The 26,629-nt window shown below is 40.6% G+C and overlaps 1 protein-coding gene across 1 annotated transcript; it reads left to right on the top strand.

Moving 5' to 3' along the window:
* The first annotated feature begins 1,827 nt into the window (after positions 1–1,827).
* On the top strand, positions 1,828–26,629 carry SLC3A1 (solute carrier family 3 (amino acid transporter heavy chain), member 1). Its single transcript, XM_006778642.2, has 10 exons — positions 1,828–2,331; positions 6,412–6,591; positions 6,739–6,893; positions 9,038–9,163; positions 13,725–13,844; positions 15,900–16,024; positions 17,811–18,006; positions 20,357–20,524; positions 22,122–22,238; positions 25,984–26,629. The coding sequence occupies exons 1-10, from the start codon at positions 1,902–1,904 to the stop codon at positions 26,422–26,424; spliced, it is 2,058 nt and encodes a 685-aa protein (XP_006778705.1). The 5' UTR covers positions 1,828–1,901; the 3' UTR covers positions 26,425–26,629.

Here is a 26,629-nt window from a genome sequence, read left to right as displayed (position 1 = left end):
ATGCATTTTGCATACACTATAATTACAACATTAAAATACATATCTTTACAATATATTTATACATGCTTGGCTTTTCTCATTTCACAGCAGAATATAGTGTGCATTTCTGCCCTTGCATAAAGAACCTAATCTTGTGAATTCATAGCACATTATTCAAAAAAAAAAAAAAAAAAAAAAAAGAAAAAGAAATTAGGAATGTAACTTTCATCATTAAAAATAATTGTATATGATCAAATGATTCATAGGCTGATTAAGTGTCTTTTAAAAAATATATATATTTTATTGATTTTTTTCACAGAGAGGAAGGGAGAGAGAGAGTTAGAAACATCAATGTGAGAGAAACATCAATCAGCTGCCTCCTGCAAACCTCCTACCGGGGATGTGCCTGCAACCAAGGTACATGCCCTTGACCAGAATTGAACCTGGGACCCTTCAGTCTGCAGGCCGACGCTCTATCCACTGAGCCAAATGGGTTAGGGCAGGTTAAGTGTCTTGATTAAACTGAAACCATGAATCATCCATCACATTCTTTTAAGGCTTGCAGGTCTTCTAAGAAAACACACCTATCTTTAATGCAATTTCCTCAGGATTGTGTATTTTATCTTGTCAATGATTAAACAACACTTTAGTGCTTGTGTTAAGAACTATTTACTGCCCTGGTTGTTGTAGCTCTGTGGTTGGGCGTCGACCCATGAACCAGGAGGTCATGGTTCGATTCCTGGTCAGGGCACATGCCCCGGTTGCAGGCGTGCCGATTGAAGATTCTCTCTTATCATTGATGTTTCTATCTCTCTCTCCCTCTCAATTCCTCTCTTTGAAATAAAAAACATACTTTTTAAAAAAAGAAACTGTTTACCTATTGTAAAGCACTTGAACTTACAATATATAGAATCCTCCCCACCTCACCCCCACCTCCCTTCAGAAAGTGATTCCAAGAATGAGCAGTGATTTCCTTTTCTGAAAAAGGAAACAAGATTGAAGGTACCTGGGTTGAACTGTTTATAGGTATTTATGGGTATTTGTATTAGCTTGAACTGAGATAAAATAAAATTAGTATCAGTAACAAAGAGGTGTTATTTCCTGTCTCCAGGATTTGTAGGACCAGAGCTTCAAAACAAAAAATAAAGAAAAGCCTGTTTCCCCTTGTAAAATTCAGTATCGTTTCTTTTTCTCATACCTAGCTAAAAAGGAAAAAAAAATCTAAAGCTTTTTTTATTGTGGTAAAATATACATAAAATGAATCACTTTAACCATTTTAAAATGTAAAATTGAGTGGCATTAAGTCCACTTACACTGTTGTGCTACCATCACCACTCTCCACCTCCAATAACTACCCTCCTACTCTGCCTCAATAAATTTGTCTCCGTACCTCATATAAGTGGGGATCATACAATATCTGTCCTTTTGTGTCTGGCTTATTTCACTTAGTTTTCAAGATCCCTTCATGTGGTAGCATGTGTCAGAACGTCCTTGGTTTTTAAGGGTGAATAATATCCCATGTGTGCTTATATCATATTGTGTTTATTCATCCATTGATGGACACTTGGCTTGTTTCTACCCTCTGACTATTGGGAATAGTGCTGCGGTGAACATTGGTGTACAGCCAAGTAACATCTTAAACAGCAATGGAACCCCACCACTTTTTCCTCTTTCCTCTCCTCCACGCCCCTGTCCCAGTCCAGGTCTCAGCCCCTCAGGGCAGCGACTGAAGCTACATCAGTCCCACAGGTGTAAAGAGGGTTTTCTAAAACAACCTTTATCTTTACCCTTTCTTCCTTGGCTGGACTTTGTCCCGCCAGGTTTATTTATAAACCACACAAGCTCATTAACGTGACCAAGCATTTCAGTAATCCACCTTTGTTACTGCAGGAAGGCACTTGTCAGGGATAAGGCAGTGAGACATGGCTGAGAAGAAAAGCCAGAGAGACTCTATTGGAATGGATGCGAAGGGATGCCGAACAAACAATGGGTTTGTCCAAAATGAAGACATCCTGGAAAAGGACCCGGATCCAGGCAGCCCAACGGACAGGCCACAGCTCTGCTCCTTGCCTATCCTTGACCCCCGGGAGCTCGACTTCAAGGACATCCAGCCCTACGCCGGGATGCCCAAGGAGGTGCTGTTCCACTTCTCAGGCCAGGCCCGGTACCGGGTGCCCCGCGAGGTCCTCTTCTGGCTCACGGTGGCTGCCGTGCTGGTGCTCACGGCGGGCACCATAGCCATGATCGCCGTCTCTCCCAAGTGTCTCGACTGGTGGCAGGCAGGACCCATGTACCAGATCTATCCCAGATCTTTCAAGGACAGCGACCAGGATGGGAACGGAGATCTTAAAGGTGCGAGGGGGGTGGGAGGGTGTGTGTGTGTGTGGGGAGAATGTGTTGGGTGGGGCCAGGATGGGGGTGGGGGCGGAGGATTGTGGCATTCTCTGTCCTTGAAACCGAATTATGTCCGGGTTGTATGGTAAGCACATTCCAGTAGGACTGGTCACACCTTGTTTATGATGTTTTTGAAAGCTATTCAGCAAAAAACAGAAATTCTTCCCGTATGATGAAAGACTACTTGGAGGCCTTTGAGCACGCCCGCCCCAGAAAAGTTGTTTCATTTACTTCTCACTAAGTACATATGCTTGGTTGGTCATCGACGCCGACTTCTTACATGCAGCAGGGGTCCTCCTGAAAGTGTCCTGCTTCTGTGAACTTAATAGCTGATCATCTCATGGTGGCAGCTTGGAATTTCTTTGCTATCACATGTAGTGGCTAGGTGAGCAGTCTGGCCAAGAGTTTCTTATTAGTGAATAAAACGTAGGTAGTATTTCAGCAAAATATTGTGATGTGATTAAAAAGTGTAGGCTGAGACTTTAAAGCATAAATGCTGAGACATGAAGGAAAGGAGAACAGGCATAGCAGTGTGCTGGTCATTACTTGAATTAAAGGTTATTTAAAACAATGTCTATATTATTAAAAATAAAGTAGAAGTAACAATTATATTTTAAAGTTACACTGATAATCTCCTAGTGAGTTAAGTGTAGAAGGTCCTTATTTATTGTTTAAACCAGGGTAAAAATGTAAAATTATGCCAGACAACAGGTATAAATTGGAACTGTTCTGGGGAAATCTGTTAATATGGTCACCCTAGTTAATGGCGGCAATGAGAAATGAATAAACTGGCCCTGGTCTCGTAGCTCAATTGGTTAGAGCATCGTCCCAATACACTAAGGTTGTGGGTTTGATTCCTGGTCAGGGCACATATAAGCAGCAATCAATGAATGCATAAACAAGTGGAACAAAAGATTGATGTTTCTCTCCCTTCCCCTCTCTTTCTCTACCTCTCTCTCTTTTTCTCTCTGGTAAATCAATTTTAAAAAAAGAAAGAAAGAAAGAAACTAATAGGGTATTGTTTTTTAAAGAAAGAAACTAATATGGTTGTTTTTTATAGTGATATTTGGTTTAAAGATTGGAAAACAGAATGGTTAATTGAATGTGGAGAGTGAGAATGAGCTTAATCTAACCTTAAAATAATACAAATAAACTCAAAATCTCCAACTTTTCTTTTGCACTCATATCATTTTCTCTCTCTTTTTTTATTTTTTATTTTTAAATTTTTTTAATTTTATGTGCCTCAGGCATGAAACAGCTCTGGCCACCGACACAGGCATCAAGCTAGGATGAACTAAGGACTGTACATCTGCTTTGCCCCTGACTGATATAAGAGCACCACCACCAATCAGGTGTCTCCTTACCCATTGCCAGGGGGTTCATTTTCTCTCTTTTTAAAAATCTTCCTATATCTTCACTAATTGAAATACTGTTAGTCCAGGGGGTTCCATGGTGTAATGGTTAGCACTCTGGACTCTGAAATACTGTTAGTCCTTCAAGATGCAGTTCAGACCCTGCATTCATGTTTATTTCTCCCTCTAATCCTTCCTCATCAGCATGCTGCTCTCCCTCCCAGAGCTCCTACTGTGCTTTGGACTTTGTTTATGGCACCTTCCCACACTGCTTTGTCATGGGCTGGGCGATCCCTTCCACACCCTCCACCCCACCAGACACCCAATGGCCCTAGCATCTGCTGCCTTTTATGTAGTATGTGCTTAGCAAAAGTGACAGTTTTTGACAAAATAGACCTAAACTCCCTAAACCCAAAGATACATGCCCCACTTCCTGGTTCTCCCTTTGTAACTGTCTTCTAGACACGGTCCTTTCCCCCACCACGCCCATGCAGAAGTAAAGCATTCCTGTGAAGCCTTTTATAAGCTGAATGGGCAGGGGTGAATAAGCAATCACCGTGAATTTATATGGGAAAATTGTTGAGCATCCCCAGACCCAAACATAACCTATCAAATCATACCAAGTAACACATAAAATCTAAAGTAACACTAACATAGAGTAAAAGCAGGAAAAAGTATGATATACAGGGCACATCTTGCTAACAGATGCACAAAATAGGGATAAAATGCAGATGCTCAGACACAGTTCAAGGCTATGGGGCTTGATGCTGACATGCTGAGCATAGTTCCCTGGAAGGAGCTTCGTAGGGCCATTCTCGGCCGCTCTGGGTACCACCGCCTCTGTAACAGCTGCTGCAAAAACAAATGCTAAACACGCTTTTTTCGCTTTTCACCATTTTTCTTGAAAGTGAAAATCCTCTTCGATTTCTTTCAGTTAGCAAAAACAGGTATTAATGTACGTTTTTTTGGTTTTTTTTTTGTTTTGTTTTTTGTTTTTAAAGCACAGTGGAGCCATGGGACTTTCAAAAAGTGGGGGATACCTGTATACCCCATTCATCTCTTACATTAGTCATTTCCAATAACTTTTTCTTGAAGAGCTGGCTGCTTCCTGTAATCAATAGGTATTGGTCCTTGAGGTTGAGGGGCTTTTGTTATTATTTGAAGAAAACATTATAGGTTTCAGTTTGGTTTTGGTGATTGCCTTCTGTCCCCTAGGCTAGAGTGTGAATCTGGGATCCCTCTTTTACTTCTGTTTTGTGTCTGTCCAGCCTATGGTTTTTTTGTTTGTTTTGTTTTTAATATATTTTTGTTGATTTCAGAGAGGGAAGGAGAGGGAGAGAGAGATAGAAACATCAATGATGAGAGAGAAACATTGATTGGCTGCCTCCTGCACAACCCCCCACCCCCACCCCACTGGGGATCGAGCCCGCAACCTGGGCATATGCCCTGACCGGGAATTGAACCGGTGACCTCTTGGTTCCTAGGTTGACGCTCTACCACTGAGCTACACCCGGCTGGGCCAGCCCATGGTTTTTATCACCTTGTTCCTTTGTGCCCATTCTTAAGATAAATCATGCTGTTGTCCTGACTTAAATCAAAATCCTTTTGCTGCCTGTTGACGCACGGTGAGGTCTCAGAGCCACCCATATGGGGGAACTGAGGCACAACAAGGACAAAAATGGGCAGCCTGTGACAGGGGAAGAGCCTCATGTCAGAGGCAGGTGACTGTTTGGGGCACAGTGATCTCTGGCCTGCTGTGCGACACTGACAGGCTCTGACTGTAGGAGGCTTCTAAGGGTCCCACTGAAAGTTACTGGAGATTGAATACTAGACAACTCCTGAGTCTACATTTAAAACTCTGAATTAGAAGCAAGCAAACAAACACACACAAAAACCCACCACATTATCTGCTAATTACACTACAAGGTTCCAAGTACAAAGCATTTCATTCCCGCACCTGTTCTCAGCCAAGCCTAGAATTCCGGTCTGTGTACATTCTCGTCTTCAGCACTGTCCAGAGGAAATAGAATTACATATGTAATTTTACATTTGCTAGGAGCCACATCAAAATAATTTTTAAAAATCAGGTGAATTAATTCTAATAATGTACTTTGGTTAATATTTCAACATATAATCACTATAAAAATATTGAGATTTTTGACATTCTTTCTTTTCAAAGTAGGTTTTCAAAATCCAGTGTGTTTTCTATTTACAGCACAACTCAGTTCAGACTTAGTCACATTCAAACGCTCAATAGCCACAGGTGGCAAGAGGCTCTCAGACTGGACAGCGCAACTTAGACTAAGGGACCCTAAGGGGTCATGTGTTATTCTTCTCTGTTCCTTGGCTCTTAGCGCAGCATGGGGCCTAGATCAGGTGCTCAAAAACCATGTGTAAAATGAATGAACAATAATGTATCTTGGTTTTAAATGTGTAAAATGAACAAGCCACAGACGGATTTTATGTTATTGTAGCTATGTTAAAGGTCAAAGGTTATTGCTAGAAGACTAATTTGCTGTTGTTTGTAGAACTAAACCTTGCTATTTGAATTTTCACTCAAATTCAAATTCTGTCTCAGTATACATATTTTGATTTTAAGCATATTTCTTTATTTTGAATCCTTCAACCAAAAAATCCAAACTTCATTTACTTATTTTTCATGGACTTGATTTTTTTATTTTTTTAGGTATTCAAGATAAACTGGACTATATCACAACTTTAAATATAAAAACTGTTTGGATTACCTCATTTTATAAATCATCCCTTAAAGATTTCCGACACGGTATTATAGATTTCCGAGAAATCGATCCCATTTTTGGAACAATGAAAGATTTTGAGAATCTGGTTGCAGCCATACATGATAGAGGTAAACCAAATGGACATTGGGTCAGAGGGGTGGGGTTTGAAAAAAGCATTTCTCTAAATGCTTCCGTAAAGCATTTTTTCCTTACCTGTCATGTATTATATTCTAATATAATCTTTACCTAACATTTGAAACATTTTCATCCATTAGGTTTAAAATTAATCATCGATTTCATACCAAACCACACCAGTGATAAACATGCTTGGTTTCAATGGAGTCGTACCCGGACAGGGAAATATGCTGATTATTATATCTGGCACAACTGTTCCCATGAAAATGGCATAACCACACCACCCAACAACTGGGTAAGTACCAGCTTGCCTGGTTTATAAAACAAAAATGATCAGATCTTCAGGGATTAAACTGCATATTTATAAAGCCCTTTTAAAGAAAAAAAATTAATGGGTATAGTGTATGAGAAGGGGAAAGTTTCCCAAAGAAATAAAAAAATAAGGTGCCCAAGCCTCCCAATGTCATTTGGATTTCTGATTTCACTGTAGAGCTACTCTCTATTAGCCTTTCCTTCCCTCCTTCCCTCACTTCTCACTTTGTCCCACTTAGATTCCAGGCCTCATTAGTTTCATAAGTGTCTTGCTACGCTCCAGAACCCCTCGCCTTTCTGACATTTTGCCTTCCCATCCAACAAAACTCTAGCCATAAATGAACCCAACTGTCCACTTTTCTTTCTCGGAACCTTTGCCTTTGGAAGTAGCACACACTCATTGTCCCCACCTGAAGTGAGCCATCCAGTCTCTTTGGGAAGTCCAACAGATCAATACCCTCCCTCCTCTGCAAACATCCTAATTGCATTCTCCCTATCTTATCACTCTCAGCAGTAAACTCTACTGTTCAGAGAACAGTAGCCGGCAAACCTGCCCGCCCTCACTCTCACCCTCTTAATAATCACTTCTTTCGCAACAGAGATTACCAGATTTACAAATAAAAATCCAGGAAGCCCGCCCTGGTCTTTTCCCCTCATTGTTCTCTGTATTCATTCATGTAGTTTTGGTATGTGTGGTTCATACAATTTCACTGTGTAAATATTCTATGATTTACTTACCTTCCCCCCCCCTCTAAATATATATATATATGTTTTTTAAAATTAATTTCAGAGAGGGAGAGAGAAGGAGGGAGGGATAGAAACATCAATGATGAGAAAGAATCATTGATTGGCTGCCTCCTGCATGTTCCACACTGAGGATTGAGCTCAAAACCCGGACGTGTACCCAGACCAGGAATCGAACTGTGATCTCCTGGTTCATAGGTCAATGCTCAACCACTGAGCCAGCCAACTGGGCTGCTTACCTACTCTTTAGCTAATGGAAAATTGGGCTGTTTTGGTTGTTTTTACTATTAATGATGCCATTGTAGACATTCTCATTAATCTATTTCTCCTGGGGCACATATGAAAGAGCTTCCTGAAGGCAAATGCCTAGAAGTGCAGTTACTGGGGGCAGGATACCACATGCTTAACTCTATAAAGATAATGCCAAATTGATTATCGATGTGGTTGTACCAATTTATATCCCTTCCAACAGCATAAAAAACACATATTTTCATTAATTGCTCGTACTGCCAGACTTTGTAATTTTTACCAAGTGAACATAAATTGGTAACACATTGAAGTCTTAATTTTACAGTTATCTAATTGCTAATGATGATTTATCTAATTACTAATAATGTTGAATATCTTTTCATGTATTAATTCACTTGAGCTTCCATTTCTGTGAAACACCTGTTTATGGCTTCCCTATCCCCCAACTCCCATTTTTTGTTGTTGAATCGCTGGTCCCTCTGAAATGGATTTGTATAGTTCTTGTATTCCGGATACCGATTTTTTTTTCTTGGTTATATATACTGTAAATGCCTTATCCTGGTTTGTGTCTAGATGGGCCATGAGGTGAGCTGGCAAGTGTATGTTTCCTCAAAAGGCAGCAGCCAGTTGTTAGCCTAGAAGTGTGGACCCACTGTTATTAGGTCTTCCAACTAATACAAAGAAAACAACGCATGCAGTATTTGGCACTGTACTGGTTCCCTCTTTCTGGAAACGCTTACACCTCGGCTCCATGCCATGGCTCTTCTAGTTGATTCTCCTACATGTCCCACCACTCCTTCTCAGTCTACTCCAAGGGTGCTTACATGTGAGAATTCCTCAGGGCTCTGCCTTGGGACATTTGTTCATTTCATGCTAAAGAGAACATCTGGACAACATTGAAAAACAGAAGGATTTTGCAACACATTTCAACCATGTTTGGGGACATTAGGCCAGTGGGTGGCATTTTAGGAATTAATTTGCCTAATCCTCTCCCTAGATTCTAAGGAAAACTCTAGGGATTTGTACACTCAGCCTGGGATGAGGGTCAGGAATGGTAATTATCACGTTTTTTTATGGGCACTACTATCATATGAATGATACCAAGTAACTGATTTGCTATTTTCTGTTTGCTAGCTAAGTGTATATGGAAATTCCAGTTGGCACTTTGACGATGTACGAAACCAATGTTATTTTCACCAGTTTACAAAAGAGCAACCTGATTTAAATTTCCGCAATCCTGATGTTCAAGAAGAAATAAAAGTGAGTACAGACACCTACTCAGACTTCTCTATGACGTGGTGCTTAAGTGGTTATTTGATACACTTTATGTTGAACAGTAACTGTGCGGGGAAAATCAAGTTGTGTCATTAAATTCTGGGATTAAGGAGTCAGTCAGATGCAATCATAGACTCTCAGATATGTTAGTGGTGCCTTCCTTCTTTTAACCCAAAATAATTGATATGGGAGGGAGGAATAAATACCTGGTACCCACCTGAGCTCTGAGTTGCCCCTGTGCCTAAAGGGGTGGTAGACAAGCAGGCAATTACAATGAAGTGTGCTGAGTCACCATGCAGTGGGAAGTAGGAGTGCACAGGGAAGGCACCTAGCCTGGGTGTCCAGTCATGGAGTGGGAGAGATCAGGGGAGGTTTTTTCAGATGAAGCAGTGATAACTAATGGGTGAGTACAAATGAGCAGGTATCGAGGCATGGGTGGGAGTGTTCCAAGCAGAGAGAAAGCATGGAGAATGGCACATTAGAAGTGTCAGGAGTTTTCCAATATGGCTGGGACATGGCGTATAGAGCGGGAGCTTGATTCAACAAGACCAGAGAGGGACTAGGTCTGAGCGGCATTGAAGGTTGTGGTAAGGCTTTGGATGTAAAAGGTCTTAGACAGAAAAATAATATTTGATTTGCATTTTGAAAAATCAACCTGAGTTTGGAGAAGAGGTTGGAGTAGAGCAGGTTTGGAGGCAGAGAGAGGCCAGGAAAGAGGGTGGTGCAGTAATCAGGGAAGACATGCTGGGCTTTGGGCCAATGAGGTGGTGTGGGTTTGCAGAGAAATCATTAGAACTTGGAGAGGAGTCCAGTGTGACTCCCAGATTTGGGATTTGAATGCTGACTGGGTGATAGTGCCATTTCCTGAGATGGGAGACACAGGAAGTGGAGGGGGCTGTCTTAGTTATGTAGAGTTGGCGCTCTCTCTGAGAGACATCCAACTGTTAGGTCAAGGAGCTCAGGGAAATGTCTGGTCTAGAGATAGAACTTTGGGATTTGTTGACGGATGGATAATGCCTGCAGAGGTCAGACAGCTAATATCAGGGAGAGAGCTAGGCTGGCTGTGATGAGCTGGGGGGTCAATTGCTACTTAGCTTGAGCTGGTTGTTGTTATGTGGGAATGAGGGCCAGGTGTTGGTGGACCTTCCAATAATAAAAAAATAAATAAATGTCAGAGTAAATGTCAATCTCTTATTTGATAAACGAGAAAACAGAGGCCTGGAGAGTGAAGTGGGTGAATCGGTAAGTACGCCATAGGGTTCCCGTTCTGGTGCCACCACTTACTTACTGTATGACCTTGGCCAAGGTATTCCATCTCCCTGTGCCTCAGTTCCCTCGTTGGTAAAATAGGAACGATAATATTACATACCTCACAGGGTTGTTTGGGGACTAAAGGGGTTAACCTTTGTAGCGCACGTTGGACAATGTATCCTTTATTATATAAGTACTTGTTAAATAATCAATAAATGGATAGATAAATGAGTAAATACTGTTGTGAAGTGAAATGAAGAGAAGGTGTAAGATGGAACCCCGAGGAGCTCTAAAGGCCCGTTGAGTAGACAGATAAGGAGTGACAAGCCAGGAGCAGGGTGTCCTGCAGCAGAGGGATGTATTTGTAGAAAACGAGGTTAGTCAGCAGTGCCAAACATGGCAGAGAGTTCAGGAAATTTACAGACCAAAATGTCAATTGACGCTAGCAGGAATACCTCATTTACCTCACAGACACCCTGCAGGTGGGTTTTATTTTATTTAAGGTTTAATGAGGTCATGCTGATGCCCTAACTCTTGCAGCTGGGCGGTGAGGGAGATGGGTGGTAGCTCGATGTTAGCTCATGTTCCAGATCCCGGGATCCTTCCTCTACTCCTGGCTCCTAGAGGACTTAGCAAAGAATTTTACCAAGACTTCTGAGCAGCACTGTGGTTAGTTTTTCCTCCCCCCATTGCCTATAATCAGAGAATATAGTTTTCTCTCTGTATATCCTAGACTTTCTCATTCCCTCTTATGATGGATGACCTGGGGTTTATGTCATTATCAAAAGGAAGTCTTAGAGATCATCACATGTAAGAGCAGAGCTTCTCTTGCCCAAACCTGGCTTTTTAGGTAAACCCGGTAATGTTGGTCATCTTAAAAGGAAAGGTTTGGCTCAAGGTTTTGTGAATTTAGATATCAATAATGCTGCAATAATTCCCTTTTTACTTGGAGCAGTGAGTTGCTTAAGGACAAAAGAATGAACAGGTGCCTGGTGGAAAACCAGGACTGTGTGATGTCATGGGAGTAAGACAAGAATCGGGGACACAGTGTACTATCCCCAGAGTCCTGTGGCACCTACATGGGTCATCTGGTCCTGGCAGAACCAGGCTCTGTGCCCATTTCCACACCCAGGACCCAGGGAGAGCTTGCTTGGAGTAAAAGAGGGTTAGTGATTAAAACCTGGTGCTCCCTTCTCACCTGGTCAAGAGCATAAATAGCATGAAGCAAATCTTTTTCAAGAGCAAATTTTGGATTATCTGACTGAAAACCTCAGCATTTATAAAGACTTAAAAAATCAACATTCAGGTTTTGCAGTTTTGCTTCATCAAACAATGATATTATCTCTTACTGGACTAAAGTGAAAACCCCTGCCAAGGCCATAAACCTTTGTTGGTGCACACGTTTCTCATGCTTTAATGTCGGGCCAACAGTTAATGAGGCTGAGAAACCCTAAGTGGAAAAGGACCCACTAGTCGCTTTATTCCAGGAAATCAGTGCTCAAAAGCTTCACGTTTACAGCATTTTGGTGTTTAATGGTTTCCACATTTTTGTCAGGGGCTGCTTGCTTGGCTGGATTATAGCTATTTGTGCTTCACCCCCACCCTGATCCTGCCATTGTTCCCTCTTGTAAGGAACAGCGCCACCTGGAGGTGGGTCCCAGTTGTGTGGAGTCTGAAGTTTCTACAAATTTGGGATCTTCTTTAAAATAAAAAGGCTGTAAAATTAGGTGCAGAGAAATGAGAGTTTATTTAGAAGGAGAAAAGACCGTGGGAAGAAGGGGCTTGTACAAGTGAGGGGTCTTTAAGCTCGGGCCCTAAAGCGACCTAGATCCTGTTCTACAAATGAGGTGCCTCAATAGCAGCTGTTGACTTCTCTAGCTCCATCTCTAACCATCTGCCCTCACTTCTTGTCATCCTGCAGTGCTGATTCCTGGGCAAATTTTACTATTTCACCCTCTTGTATTACCTTGTTCCTCTCCTTGAAAGCTTTATCCTGGCTTTGATTTAAATATTTTTTTGCATTACAAGTTGATTGTCTAGTTGCAGATTCTAAAAATACTCTAAAGACAGACCTGTTGGTTGTATTTTGCTCATGGTTGTAGTTCCAGAGCTTGGCTAGTGCCTGGCCCAGAGTTGTAACTCAAATACTTATTATTTTTTAAATCCTCACTCAAGGATATTTTTTCCATTGATTTTTAGAGAGTGGAAGGGAGGGGGCAGGGGAAGGAAGAGAGAGTGATAAAAACATTGATGTGAGAGAGACACATCAATACGAGCCCTGACCAGGATTGAGTCTGCAACTGAGGTACGTGCCCTTGGCCAGAATCGAACCCAGGGACAGCTTTAGTCCTCGGGCCAACGCTCTATCCACTGAGCCAAACCGGCCAGGGCTCAAATACTTATTGAATGAATAAATTTGGTAAGAAGTAAAGATGCAAGGAAGAACAAATTTGTGGGTTTTGTGCTCAAAGAAAAATTCCACTGGGTAGTACCAGCTTTTTGGGTCAATTGTGTCCACACTAAGGATTGTCAGTAGCCGAGCCTGCATAGCTTTGAAACATTTTTCAAGTTTTCAAAAATGTCACCTTAAGGGAATTGACCTCAGCCGTATGAACCCTTCCATTTAGCCAATAGACACCCTGGAGCCCCTTGAACTTCAGCACCCGAGAGATTCCATAGTCACTTGTAGGTACAAGAAACACTTCAGCAGTGGTCGCCAACCGGTGGTCCTCGGACTTGTGGCCCATGAGGTCCGAAAGGTTGGTGACCGCTGCTTCAAAACAGTGATTGTTGGGCTGGTCCTCATTAGGGTTCTAAGGCTCTGTTCCCTTCAGCAGGTGAAAGTTGGCTACTTAACTCTAATACTTTGAATCACAAGTGGTTCTGCTTTAGTATGAAACCTTCCATTCAGCAAGGGATGAGCCAGGGTCCCTTCACAGAAGGGTAGCTGTGGCCAGTGCTGGAGTAGGCCAGGCTGCCGGGGGATGCCTCAGGGTGGGCGGGGGAGCTGAGAACTAGGCCCTCTGCTTTCCAAGGGCCTCATCCTCCAAACTGCTCCAGTACAGGCCAGGTCAAGTCAGTCTCTGCCCTCCACGACTGGGTCATGCTGTCCACTAACAGTCCACAATCATCTTCTTCTACTGAGACACTACTATGCTAAATAGATAAAAATACACTGTGAGTAGCTGTGCATGTTTTGGGTGAGGAGATGGCTGCTTTATTAACAGACAAAATCCTTATTAAACATTGTGATAATGTCTTTAATGTAACCAAGTATTTTGTTTCTTCGTTTTAGGAAATTATACAGTTCTGGCTCTCAAAGGGTGTCGATGGCTTCAGTTTCGAGGCTGTTAAGTTTCTTCTAGAAGCAAAACATCTGAGAGATGAGATCCAAGTGAATAAGACCCAAGTCCCGGTAAAGTATTGCCTTAGCTGTTTTTTCCCCTTTTCTGAAAATGTCATGAGTGTTTTTACTTTTTTAGAGTGAGACCCCAGTTACCAGAGATGCGTTCTGTCCTGTGTAGGAAGTGCTTTAAATCGTTTTCTTTAGCGAACCCAGAGGAGTTTCAAATGCATATGACCTGATGTTCCTTCTCCTGGTTCGCTCAGGAGCCAGGGACCCTGTGAGGAGTCCTCAGGGCGTGGACAATGTGGACTCTACCAAGGGCCACCACTACTCACTGCAGTTTTGTCATCTCACTCCAGTTCCCCAGGCGCTTTTGTGCTCATTAAAGAGCACACAGGTGGAAGGATAGAGCACTAACACTTGCTGAGAGTCTATTGCAGGGGTGGGGGATGTCCGGCCTCAGGGCCGTTTAAGGCCCACAAAATCATTTGGTCTGGCCTTGCCTAGGCATTAGGGGTGAGGTAATTAAATGTTTGACCAAATAGAGCAGGTTAATTTTTAACTTAATAATTTTATATGGACCGTGAGCGATGTTATAAATATCCAAATGGCCCTTGGCTGGAAAAAAAAAAAAAAAGAGTCCCACCCCTGGTCTATTGTATGCTGTGTGCTGTTTACTTAGGAATATCTTATGAGAGTGGTTTCATGATCCCCATGTAGCAAATCTTAGAGAAATGCACTTAGCAGGGATGAGAGGTGGTAAATGGAGTTACAACCAAGCCTCTCACTACAGAATCTGGGCTCTTTGTGGTGCTACACCTGTGGTTCTCAACCTCCAGGGCCCCCCTCCCCTGTCACTGATGAGAGATACTAATCACATGCCACTCTCTTCCTCTGGTCGACCACCACTCTACAGTCACTCCGCTTTCAAGGCCAAGTAGACAGTAGTCCTGAAATGCATTTCAGAATAATGGATTTGTATATTTACACAATGGAATGTCAAAATATATGAATTACAGTGACACATAGCAATACAGGTGAATCTTAGCAATAGCGAAACATATCTAAAATTATCATACATAGATAGCATGATGTCCTTTTTATAAAATTAAGCAAGTGAAATTCATATGGATATCAAGTTTATTATCAAGCTTTTGTCCTAAATGTCTGTGTACCATGACTTCATTAAAACAAATCAATTAACTAAAGAGAAGCTGGCTATGCATGGGCTAATTATGATAGCACATCATGAACTGAAGGTTATGATTGTCTCTTTTTTTTGCACATGACTTTCAATAAGAAAGGGGGAAAAGGTGATAAGGTAGCTGGTGGTTCCAAAGAGAAGCACTTATCCTTGAAGAAGAAATCTCAAAATAATTTGCTAATTAATAATGAGATGTCATAGGAAAGGCATACCTTGCCAGTCTTGACAAATGATCAAAACAATGGAATTTGTGTGCTAGCCAAGAAAAATTTAAAGATTATGTAATTTCAGGAAGAGACCTGAGATTCCAAAAAATTCACCTGGAAGTTCACCTATTTTCAAAAAAAGGGTCCACTGAATGGATGGCAACTCAGGTTTAGATTATCCTGGCTGTTCATGTCCATCCCAGGACCTACGACCTCGGCTTGTGTTAGATATAAACTTTTCTTTGGATTCTAGACTATTTAACCTTGGGAAGGCATAGAATATGTACCAGGAAAAATTTCTGAAAACCTGGACACTATAACAGTGAAAAAAAAGGCTAGAAGTGGTAAAAAAAAAACCGAACAAGTTTAAATGCATGCTATTAATACTTTGTGAGCAGATAATGTATAGGTATAAAAATGAGCTCTATAATCATTCAGATAATTTGCTTTCTTTGTCTTTAAAAAGTCTGGAGCATTTAGGACAATTAAATGTTCTGGAGGAGGATTTTGTTAAATAATTTGTTACCAATGTTTAGATGTTAAGTAGAATTTATTAGATTTATAGTTAATAATTTAAGTATCAAATGAAATACTAATAGTCATAAATATTCTTTACCCACAAAACCCTTTGAGCATTGGAAGTGCTAGAGACAGTCTGCATTCACATTATTGGATATGGGAAATGATGGTAACTGTGCTGTCCTGTTTTCAAAGGACACAGTCACACACTACGCAGAGCTGTACCATGACTTCACCACCACGCAGGTGGGAATGCACGACATTGTCCGGAGCTTCCGGCAGACAATGGACCAACACAGCAGGGAGCCTGGGAGATACAGGTAACAATAGGAAGTGCTTCATTACTTCCTGGTGCAGCAGTTTATCCTTTACATCCAGACATTCTCAGGAGGTTCAAGTTATAGTTGAACAAACTTGTGTAATTATAATCTATATATATAAAAGCCTAAGTGATTGTCTGACTGTTTGACTGTCTGACCAGTAGCTATGATGTGCACTGACCACCAGGGGGGCAGATGCTCAAATGCAGGAGCTGCTGAGCTGTGGTGACTTGGCAGCTGCGGTTCTCGGGTGACGCACTCGGAACCAGAGAGGAGGGAGTCCGATTCCAGGGTGTGTCATCTGAGAACCGCCCTCTTGCAATCTGGGACCCCTCGGGGGATGTTGGAGAGCCAGTTTAGGCCCGATTCCTGCAGGCCAGGCTGAGGGACCCCACTGGTGCATGAATTTGTGCACCCGGCCTCTAGTGTAATATAGCTCAGTTAGGCTGGGGCCTGTTATATTCTCTTGTTGCTTAACTTTGCTGATTTTCTCCTCTTTTGTAAAATGCTAACCATAGTACTTATTTCACAAGAGTTTTGTGAAAATTAAAAGATAATGTTATCTAAATTATTATTACCCATTATTATTATTTGACCTGTTGGTATCCCTGTACAGTTTGAATCCAATGTTTCAACTAAACATTAGTAGATCACAATGGTTAGGAACATGCTTTGGAATCAGATGGCCCTGAGAGGGACTCCTGCATAAGGACTGTGTGACCTTGGACTGGTCAGTTACCCATAAGTCTCAGTTTTCTCATCAATTAAAAGGGAATAGCCTTTGCTGGTGTGGCTGCATTGGTTGCAGTGTTGTCCAATACACCAAAAGGTGTTAGGTTTAATTCCCCAGTCAGGGCACATACCCAGGTTGTGGGTTTGATCTCTGGTCAAGTACGTAGGGGAGACAACCAATTGATGTTTCTCTTGCACATTGATGTTTCTCTTACTCCCTCTCCCTTCCTCTCGCTCTAAAATCAATGGAAACATATCCTTGGATGAGGAGATATATATAATGATAGCTACATCCTTATAAAACTGTTGTGAGATTACATGAGATGATAATGTATATGAAGCATTTAAAACACTGCTTAGCACATAATAAACAAAATAAACTTAACCCTTGTGTTTGTGTAATAACTAAATAGAATCAATAGGAAAGGGGTTAAAGAAAGTTCTCCTTAAAGTTGGTCCTCTGATTACTATCCCCATTTTACAGATGAGGAAACTGAGCCTCTGAGCATGCAGGTAATGGTCACACATGTAGTAAAGGCATGGGAACTGAAACACTTGGGTTCCAGATATACTTGCTCATTAACGTAATGTCTCAAACAGCTAAAGCCAGCATTGGTGTGGGTCATTTCAGGCAAATAACTGAGTGTGCCCCTGTACGAAAGTGAGACTTTACAAGGATTCAAATATAAGGCATTATTTTAGAGGAACCTCCCCCCCCCAACCTTATAAGCAGATATATTCTGAAGATTCTAAGGGGAGTGATGAGAATTGCCAGTCTTCCTGGAAGTGACTGAGTTTTTATTAGACTAGAAAGAACAATATTGAGATCTAAATGTTTTAACTCGTAGACATGGCCTTAGTATTAGGCTAGTTTTCGGGTTTATTAGTGAGAAACTGTCCAGGTGACTCAGCATTTATTTCTTAGCCATCTGGCTTTTTCTAGTGAGTCCCAGCCCAATATGGTTAATAGTGAGCATTCATCGCCCACATCTTGTTAATCAGATGTAAGCACGTTCCCAGGCCTGAAGACATTGTGTGCTGCCAACTCTCACAGGTTCATGGGCACCGAAGCCTACGGGGACAGCATTGACAGGACCATGATGTACTACGGGCTGCCTTTTATCCAAGAAGCAGATTTTCCCTTCAACGATTATCTCACAAGGCTGGACACTCCTTCTGGTAACAGTGTGTTTGAGGTGGTCACATCCTGGATGAAACATCTACCAGAAGGAAAATGGCCTAATTGGATAGTAAGTTCTCGTGTCCAGCTCTGCATATCTGGTGCTGGTGAGCTTATGGAATGTTACCTCTAAAATGAAGGATGTTTGTCCCCTAGTGACCGTCACCGTTCCCTTATTTGGTGATTGTTTGAGGTAGTCTTGCCCTGGCTTCTGACTGGGTTCTTTTCATTTGTCTTCATTCTTTTCCTTCTGGTTCTCAGGCTATACTCTCAATTGATCTGTCTTCAAGCTTGCTGATTCCTCAGCCAGGCCAAATCTGTCAAGCCACTCTACTGAATTTTTCATTTTTTTTACTTTTCAACTAACATTTCTATTTGGTTCTTTTTCATTATTTTTCTTTATTGATAGTATCTATTTGATGAGGTATTATTCATCATACTTTAAAAAATTCTTTAGATTTAGTTTAGCTCCTTGAAACATATGTATCATAGTTCATTTAAGTCTTTGTCCAGTAAGTGCAATGTTTGGGTTTTCCCAGCCACATTTTCTATTGAATGCTTCCTCCCTCCTCACCCTCCCTTATGTATGAGTCATACTTTCCTGTTTCTTTGCACTCTTGTATTCTTTTTTATTGTTGTTTTGAAAACTGGGCATTTTAAAAAATGTAATGTGAAAATTCTGGAAATTACTTACTTCCCTCCCTAGTGTTTGATGCTGTTTACTTAGTGACTTTCTTGGACTAATCCTCCCAAATCTGTCGTCTTTGTTGTGTGGCCATTTCTCTGCTTGTTGGTCACCTGACGATTGGAGATTCTTTAAATGCCTTGAAACAGTAAGTCTCAGGTTTTCCTTGGACATCTGCACAGTCCTGTACATCGTGTAGCCTTCCAGGTTCCAGGAATGTGCCAGAGCCCCTATGGACATCTCATTCACCAGCCTTTTAAGTTTCTCGGCCAGTCTCTGGTCAGCCCCAGCTGGTATCACCATCCCTGGCAGGTGTAATGCTAAACAACAGCTACTGGTTGTTTTTGGCAAATGCCCTGGGGAAGGGGCTATTTGCAGAATCGGCTCTGAATATGATCAGATAAAGGAAAAAAGTCCCAGCTGCTAGAGAGGTCAGTGACCATTCTTCTAGAGGTGAAGCTTCTGGCAAACGCTAAACCTATTCCACCACCACTACTGTAGTTACAAGTCTGTTGGTTTTCAAGGCGATCAGAGATCTGAGGAGAGGGGCATGAAATTGAGGCAAGTTCAAATGACACAAAGCTTACCGATCCAAGATCTAGCTGTTTTTCTTGGATTTTTGCAAGCCTTTAGTTAATTACCTGAGTTCTGAGAAAGTGGATTTGCCAGTTCTCCTTTTATGTGATTTTTGGAGGTCCTTACTGCACCATTCCAGAAGTGCCCCCAAATCACAGATTGCATAATGTAGTTTGAGCACTTGTTTTTTCATATACTGAGTCTCAGGTATTATAGGTGTCTGGGACCTCTCAGCCTGTGGGAGGCCCTGTTCTCTGTCCACTGCCGTGAACTATTTGTAGAAAAGTTCTAAAAAAGAAAGTGCTCTAGGCTTGAAAATCAGTGTTTCTTGTCAGATACTCTTAAGGTAATGAAAAGAATAAAGGGAGGCAAAATTTGACCTAATTTTCTGTCCTTAAAAGTAGAAATATACTTTACAGTGGCCTATAAAAGAGCACTGTAAAGATAATTTTAGTACACCTGAAGGAAAAAAGCAACTTCCCTTTTCTTGAATTGTAGCAACTAAATTCCTATTCTCAGACTCAAGTTCAGAGGCTGGTTCTGCCTCATTCCCTGACTTGAATTTATGATGCAGTTTCTCAGGGCCCATTTCATCGTGAGTTATGGTATATGGAAGAGTTGTTAGGTGATTTAAAGGAACTCTTGAATAAGGACTAGATGTTACATATGTAATTGGAGCATTTCACATAGAAATATGACATGTAAAAATAGAAAACTTTACAAAAAATTTTCACATGGCTATGTAAATTTCTTTTAATTTAAAATTAGTTTTGAATACTTTAAGTCACAGACATCAGAAGTTCTTGTCCCACCCTTGGCCCTTCCACCTGTTCTTTCCCTGTCCTGCTTTCTATGGGAAGCATTTTCTTTTCATGTCAATATTCTTATCCAAATGTGCAAAAATACTAATGTGCACCCTCCTGAATCTTAGCAGATTTGCAATATCGCTGTAAAGTAAATTATTTTGTTGATCATAATGGCCAAGACAATGAACTGGTCAGTTAAGCAGCAAGTAGCAGGGTTAGGATTGAAATCCAGGTTTGCTGATACCAAGGATCCATGGTAACAACCTTGTCTTTCGCCTGGTAAACTTTTTGTGAAATGGTAAATCTGGAAAACTGTGTATAGAGTTGTGTTCTTAGAAATATATGCCTTTTAGATCGGTGGACCGGACAATGCCCGGCTGACTTCTCGTCTGGGGAAAGAATATGTTAACATCATGAACATGCTCGTGTTCACACTTCCTGGAACTCCCATCACTTACTATGGGGAAGAAATAGGAATGGGAAACATTTTAGCCACAAATCTCAACGAAAGCTATAATGTCGTAAGTTAATATAATTTAACCATGCTCCATACCATATACTCATTTTTTTGCCAAATCAGATAATTTACTATTTCTATTTCACAGCTGAAAACTCTTTTTTCTTTCTTACTCTGAGACAATGAGAATTCTTAGCTTTCCAGGCTGGGGAGCTTGTTAAAAATGAGACACACAATTGGCCTATGTACCAGGAGGTCATGGTTTGATTCTTAGTCAGGGCACATGTGACTCAATCCCCAGGAGGCGGCGTGCAGGAGGCAGCTGATCAATGATTCTCTCTCATCATTGTTTCTCTCTCCCCCTCTCCCTTCCTCTGAAATATATATATATATATGACACAACTGAACAACTGAATTTCTTGTGTAGAGCCCAGAAATCTGTAAGTACTGATTGATTTGTTCTTATATGTGCCCTGACCAGGGATTAAATCAGCAATGTTGGTGTACTAAGATGACCCTCTAATCAACTGAGCTACCTGGCCAGGGCCCAGCTAATTCTCAGGCACACTGAAATTTGAGTACCAATTTTGAGTTTGGAATATTATTCATTACCCTCTACATGTCTAGGAAAGTTTAATTATAGTGCTTGTCTATACTACTAGATTTCACTTGACCATAGCACAAGATTCTTCCTGACATTTTAAAAAAATTGTTTTTGATTTCAGAGAGAGGGAGAGAAAGAAATATCAATGATGAGACAATCATTGATTGGCTGCCTCCCGCACACTCCCTACTGGGGATGGACCCCACAACCCTGACCTGACTGGGAATTGAACTGACTTCCTGGTTCATAGGTCGATGCTTAACCACTGAGCAACACCAACTGGGCTCTTCCTGTTAGTTTAACAAAAGTAGCGCACAGCCTCAGACTTGGGTGGTTTTTATTCTTTATTTTTTTAAAATATGGTTTTATTGATTTTAGAAAGGGAAGGAGAAGGGATAGAAACATCGATCGGTTGCTGTCTGCACACCCCCTACTAGGGATCAAGCCAAGCAACCAAGGCATGTGCCCTGACCAGGAACTGAACTGGTGACCTCTTGGTGCATGGGTTGTCGCTCAACCATTGAACTACACTGGCTGGGCAGGGTGGTTTTTATTTTGCTTTTGTTTGAGGCTATGACTCTCCTTGTGTTCTGGGTAAATGGATAATCTTGAACCTGTAATTTGTATGATTAGCTTTCAATTGTATCAGATCCAATTTCCCTAGCGGAAACTTTCTACTTCCGCTCCTAAGTGCAATAACCAGGCTGGATAGAGAGGGTAGAATTTAGACTCACTTGCACATGGCTGCATACGTGAATTCACCATATCAGCTCTGTATCACAGAATGAGTTGGTAATGACACATTTTGAAATTCTCCATTACTCAATTTTTGGAAAAAGCAGCAGAGTGTAAACATGTATGACAGTCCTGTTAGTATCGTCTATTCAAACTCAAGATGCCATTAACTGTTTCCCAATTTAAAGTGTGACTGGTTGTGCATTGAATGTTAATGAATTCAAGTATAGGAAATTAAGCAATTATGAAGTAAATAATGGTCAAATTATATTTCATTTAATTAACCTGACCACTATTTTCTCTTTATGGTCTTTTGACATAGGATACCCTTCTCTCAAAGTCACCAATGCAGTGGGACAATAGCTCAAATGCTGGTTTTTCTGAAGGCAATCACACCTGGTTACCTACCAGTACAGATTACTACACTGTAAATGTTGCGGTAAGTATCAATGAAAATTTTATGCTGATTCCAGAAACAGGAAATGGGTTTCTATGCTAATAACATATACCGAAATCTTAACTGCTATTTATTTTTAAAACTTTTAAAAATTGATTTTGAGAGAGGAAGGAAGAGGAAAACATCCATGTGAGAAATTGAAACATGGATTGGCTGCTTCTGTATACCCCCTACTTGGGATCAAGCCCACAACCTGGGCATGTACCCTGACCAGTAATTGAACCCACAACCTGTTGGTGCACAAGCAGATGCTCAACCAACTGGCTACATCAATCAGGGGCTGATACATTTCAAATCAATCACATAGACTTCTCTTACAGCTTTCAAGTCATGTTTTTGTGAAAATACAAACTGGTACAAAGTGTACCACTTGAACTATTACACAGAATATACAACTCTTCATTGGAAAGACCAAGAGCTTTGAGATATTAAGGAAATTTTATGAAGGTCTATCAGCAAGCCTAGCTATCCTTCCCTCTTTCCTCCCCTCAAAAGGAAGGAAAAGAAGGAAGGAGTTGTAATGTGGGCTGGAGAGAAGCCCGTGTACCTGCAGAAACTGAAGACATGAGCCACCACTGACAGACAGGAGCTGTTCTAGCACACCATTTGGTTTTTGCCAACAATGGTGATCAAATTTGCCAAGTTCAGCAAACAAATTTCCTAAATACTGTATTAAATAAAATAAAAAGCCCAGTTCCTGTGTCATGTTGGCAACATTTCAAGTGCTGAGAAGCTAGTGGCTACCATACTGGACAGCACAGATATAGAAAAGATATAAAACATTGTATTTTTATTTGTTTTTTTAAAAATATATTTTATTGATTTTTTACAGAGAGGAAGGGAGAGGGATAGAGAGATAGTTAGAAACATCGATGGGAGAGAAATGTTGATCAGCTGCCTCCTGCACGCCCCCTACTGGGGATGTGCCCCCAACCACGGTACATGCCCTCGACTGGAATTGAACCTGGGACCCTTCAGTCCGCAGGCAGGCACTCTTATCCACTGAGCCAAACCGGTTTCGGCTAAAACATTGTATTTTTAAATGGCTATTTCAATCTTAATGGTAACTATAGATATAACTGTATAATTTCAAAGAATGTTAGAAGGGAAAAAATGGCATAAAGATAACCAATTGATCCAATAAAAAGCCAAAAAGGAAGAAAATAAAAATGTCTATAAATTAAAGAGAAAATTAGGCTACAGGATTATGTCTCAGCATATGGTAACCACAAATATCCTATATAATAAAACTCTAATATGCAAATCGACCAAACAGCAGAATGACCATCTGGACGACCTTCCAGATGAAGCCAGGACTGCAAGGGCCGGCTGGGGCTGGCCAAGGTTGTGAAGGCCGGTTGGGGCTGTAAGGGCTGAGCCTCTTGCATGAATTTTGTGCATCGGGCCTCTAGTAAAAGATAAAAACTCTTATATTAGAGCAATCTAAAGACAAAATCTGACATAAGACATGGCTAAACCAAAGGACACACAACTAAATACATTGGCCCTAGCCGGTTTGGCTTTTTGAATAAAGTGTCGACCTGTGGACTGAAGTATCACGGCTTTGATTCCGGTCAAGGGCACGTACCTCGGTTGCAAGCTTGATCCCCAGACTTGGTCAGGGGCGTGTGGGAGGGAACGAATCGACGTTTCTCTCTCTCTGTCTCTCCCCCTCCCTTCCACTCTCTCTAAAAATTAATAGAGAAATATCCTCACGTGAGGTTTAACAACAAAAAAGAAAATACAGACATCAAGGACAAATGCTAACAAAAAAGAAAGCTTGCCTCCCGGCTATAGCTATCAAAAGAAAAAATGCATAATACCGTTTGACCAAATAATTTCATTTGTTGATATCTGTATCTAGGAATATTTGTATACAACAAAGAGTCAAGGATCCCTACTGAACCATTGTTTTTAATAGCAGAAGACTTTGGAAATGATTTAAATGTATCAATAGACAATCAGCTGGATCATTTATGGTTAATTCTGCACAATAGACTAATATGCAACTTTAATAAAGAATGAGGGAGATTCTATGTTGTGTTGATATGAGACCACCTCTAACATGTACTGAGTAATAAAAAAAAGTACAGAATGGTAACATGGCACTATTTGTGTAAGAAGGAAAAAGTATCTCTATAATATGTTTGCATAGGCACAGAACGGCTTATTTCATGATACATAAAATGAAAGAATATGTAAATAGCAACAGTGTCTATCTCTGAGAGAGGGACTGGGAAGCTAGAGGATGGTGTTGAAGAAAACCTTTTTATTTTATATATTCATATACTCTTATAATTGAATTTTATACTGTATACATGCATTTCCTATTTAAAAAAAATAAAGTTACCAAAAGCAGGTGTGAAATATTTAATAGCAGACAAAATAGAATTCAATATGAAAAGCATTGAGATAAAGGCAAATTTTAAAAAACGGATAAAAGAACATTCCACTACAAATCATGAATCTATGCGTCTACAATAATGTCAAAATATATAAAACAAGTACTGTGAGAAATGCAGAGAAACTGACAAATCCACAATTACAGAGAGACACTTCAACATACTTCTAGTAAGTGGTCAATCAAGTAGACAAAAAAAAGAGTTAACACTTACTGGGCACTTCTTATGCAAGTGGCACTGAACTATGCTTTCTCATGCATTATCTAAGGCTATAGAAAATGTTAATAGTAATTTGACAGGTCATATACATATAGCATATACATGTACCATAAATACTGTTGTACCTGGTAAACAGAATAAATGTATTTCAAACATCCATTAGATATTCCTTAAAGACTATACATTAGGCACCTGCCCAAACAACAATCACCAAAACCACCTCTGTCAACATGGCTGGCAGGGGTATAATGAAATGAACATTATCACTGATTTGGCAACAGCTCTGATAAAGATTTGGCAGTATATATCAAGTGTCCATACTCTTTGACATAGTAATTCTCTTATATTTATATCCTAAATGACCCAAATCTGGGGGTGTGGGGGGGACACCATGAATATAGAAAAAATATTAGAAACTTGAATGCTGAAATGAAAGGGACCGGTTAAATATGGTATAACCATTCAATAGAATAGTTTTTTGCCTTTAAAATGACATTAATGGAATTATATAACAGAAGATGCTTGAAATGTTAAAGGAAAAATAAATACATTAAATTATGTATGTTTTATGGTTAAAAAATACTGATTTTTATTTTAGGCAGCATTTTCTTTGCATCCTTCTTTGCAACTTTCTGTTCATTAGCTATGCATGAAATACATGTCTGCAGAAATTATGGCAAATCTACCCATAATTCTATGAAATGGAACAGAGAATGCACCAGCAGTTCCGAGTCCATGGCCATCATGGCTGCTTTTCTGCCAGTTACAATAGAGAATGAAGGGACTTTTATTTAGGCAAGTTAAGTATCCATTAACTTTGACATGGGCATTGTTTTGGGATTCCTAAAGTGGAGTCCAATCTGATCTCTACTTCAACTCTGGCCAAGATGGTGTATATACTGCAACAAGGTGAACCCTGCATTTGCAATTTCAATCAGTAGTTAAATAAACTACTCATATCCACTTATTATTACTTACAATATGGTAATTATTTTAAGGGGCAAACTGAACAAGATTTTTGGGGAAATTTCTTATTTGATACTAAAGATATTTTTAAAAAAATCAGGATCAAACATTTATCTTAATACTTCTTTTTTTTAAAATAGGTCCAAAAGGCTCAGCCCAGGTCAGCATTAACGTTATATCAAGATTTAAGTTTGCTGCATGCCAATGAGCTGCTCCTCAGCAGGGGCTGGTTTTGCTATTTGAGGACAGACAGCCACTTTGTCGTGTACACAAGAGAAATGGATGGCATAGACAGAGTCTTCCTCGTGGTTCTGAATTTTGGAGAATCATCACTGCTAAATCTAAAGGAAATTATTTCAAATATTCCCACAAAAGTGAAAATACGGTTAAGTACCAATTCCACCAAGAAAGGGAGTGAAGTTGATACACAAGCCATTGCACTGGGCAAGGGAGAAGGACTCATCTTGGAATACAACACAAAGACTTTCCTGCATCAGCAAGCAGATGGAAGAGACAGATGTTTTGTTTCCAGTCGGGCGTGCTACTCCAGCATGTTAGACATCCTGCACAGCCTGTGTTAGACACTCTGCAGGAGGTGAAGACACCGGCTTTGCGTTCTACTTTCAGCGTTTGCGGTAACTTCGTGTACAGCAAACTGCTGGGTAAACTTTACAGACAGTCATTAATTCTTAGATATTTCTGCAGCTTGAATGTAACTGCTTTAGGAAAGGTTCTCAAATGTTTTTTAAAGAATAATGTTTAAAATAAAATGATCACATGCAGGAA

Source organism: Myotis davidii, unplaced genomic scaffold (assembly GCF_000327345.1).
Source record: "Myotis davidii unplaced genomic scaffold, ASM32734v1 scaffold6, whole genome shotgun sequence".
Classification (NCBI taxonomy): Eukaryota; Metazoa; Chordata; class Mammalia; order Chiroptera; family Vespertilionidae; genus Myotis; species Myotis davidii.
The sequence above is the reverse complement of the archived record's forward strand: the minus strand, read 5'-3'. Positions and strand labels throughout refer to the sequence as shown.

What these genes read in the sequence shown, in the direction of transcription:
- SLC3A1 (XM_006778642.2), top strand. Translation starts at nt 1,902, where the DNA reads ATGGCTGAGAAGAAAAGCCAGAGAGACTCTATTGGAATGGATGCGAAG. An exon ending in TGAATAAGACCCAAGTCCCG is followed by an intron (nt 13,845 to 15,899) that starts GTAAAGTATTGC and finishes CTGTTTTCAAAG; the next exon opens with GACACAGTCACACACTACGC. An exon ending in GAAAATGGCCTAATTGGATA is followed by an intron (nt 18,007 to 20,356) that starts GTAAGTTCTCGT and finishes TATGCCTTTTAG; the next exon opens with ATCGGTGGACCGGACAATGC.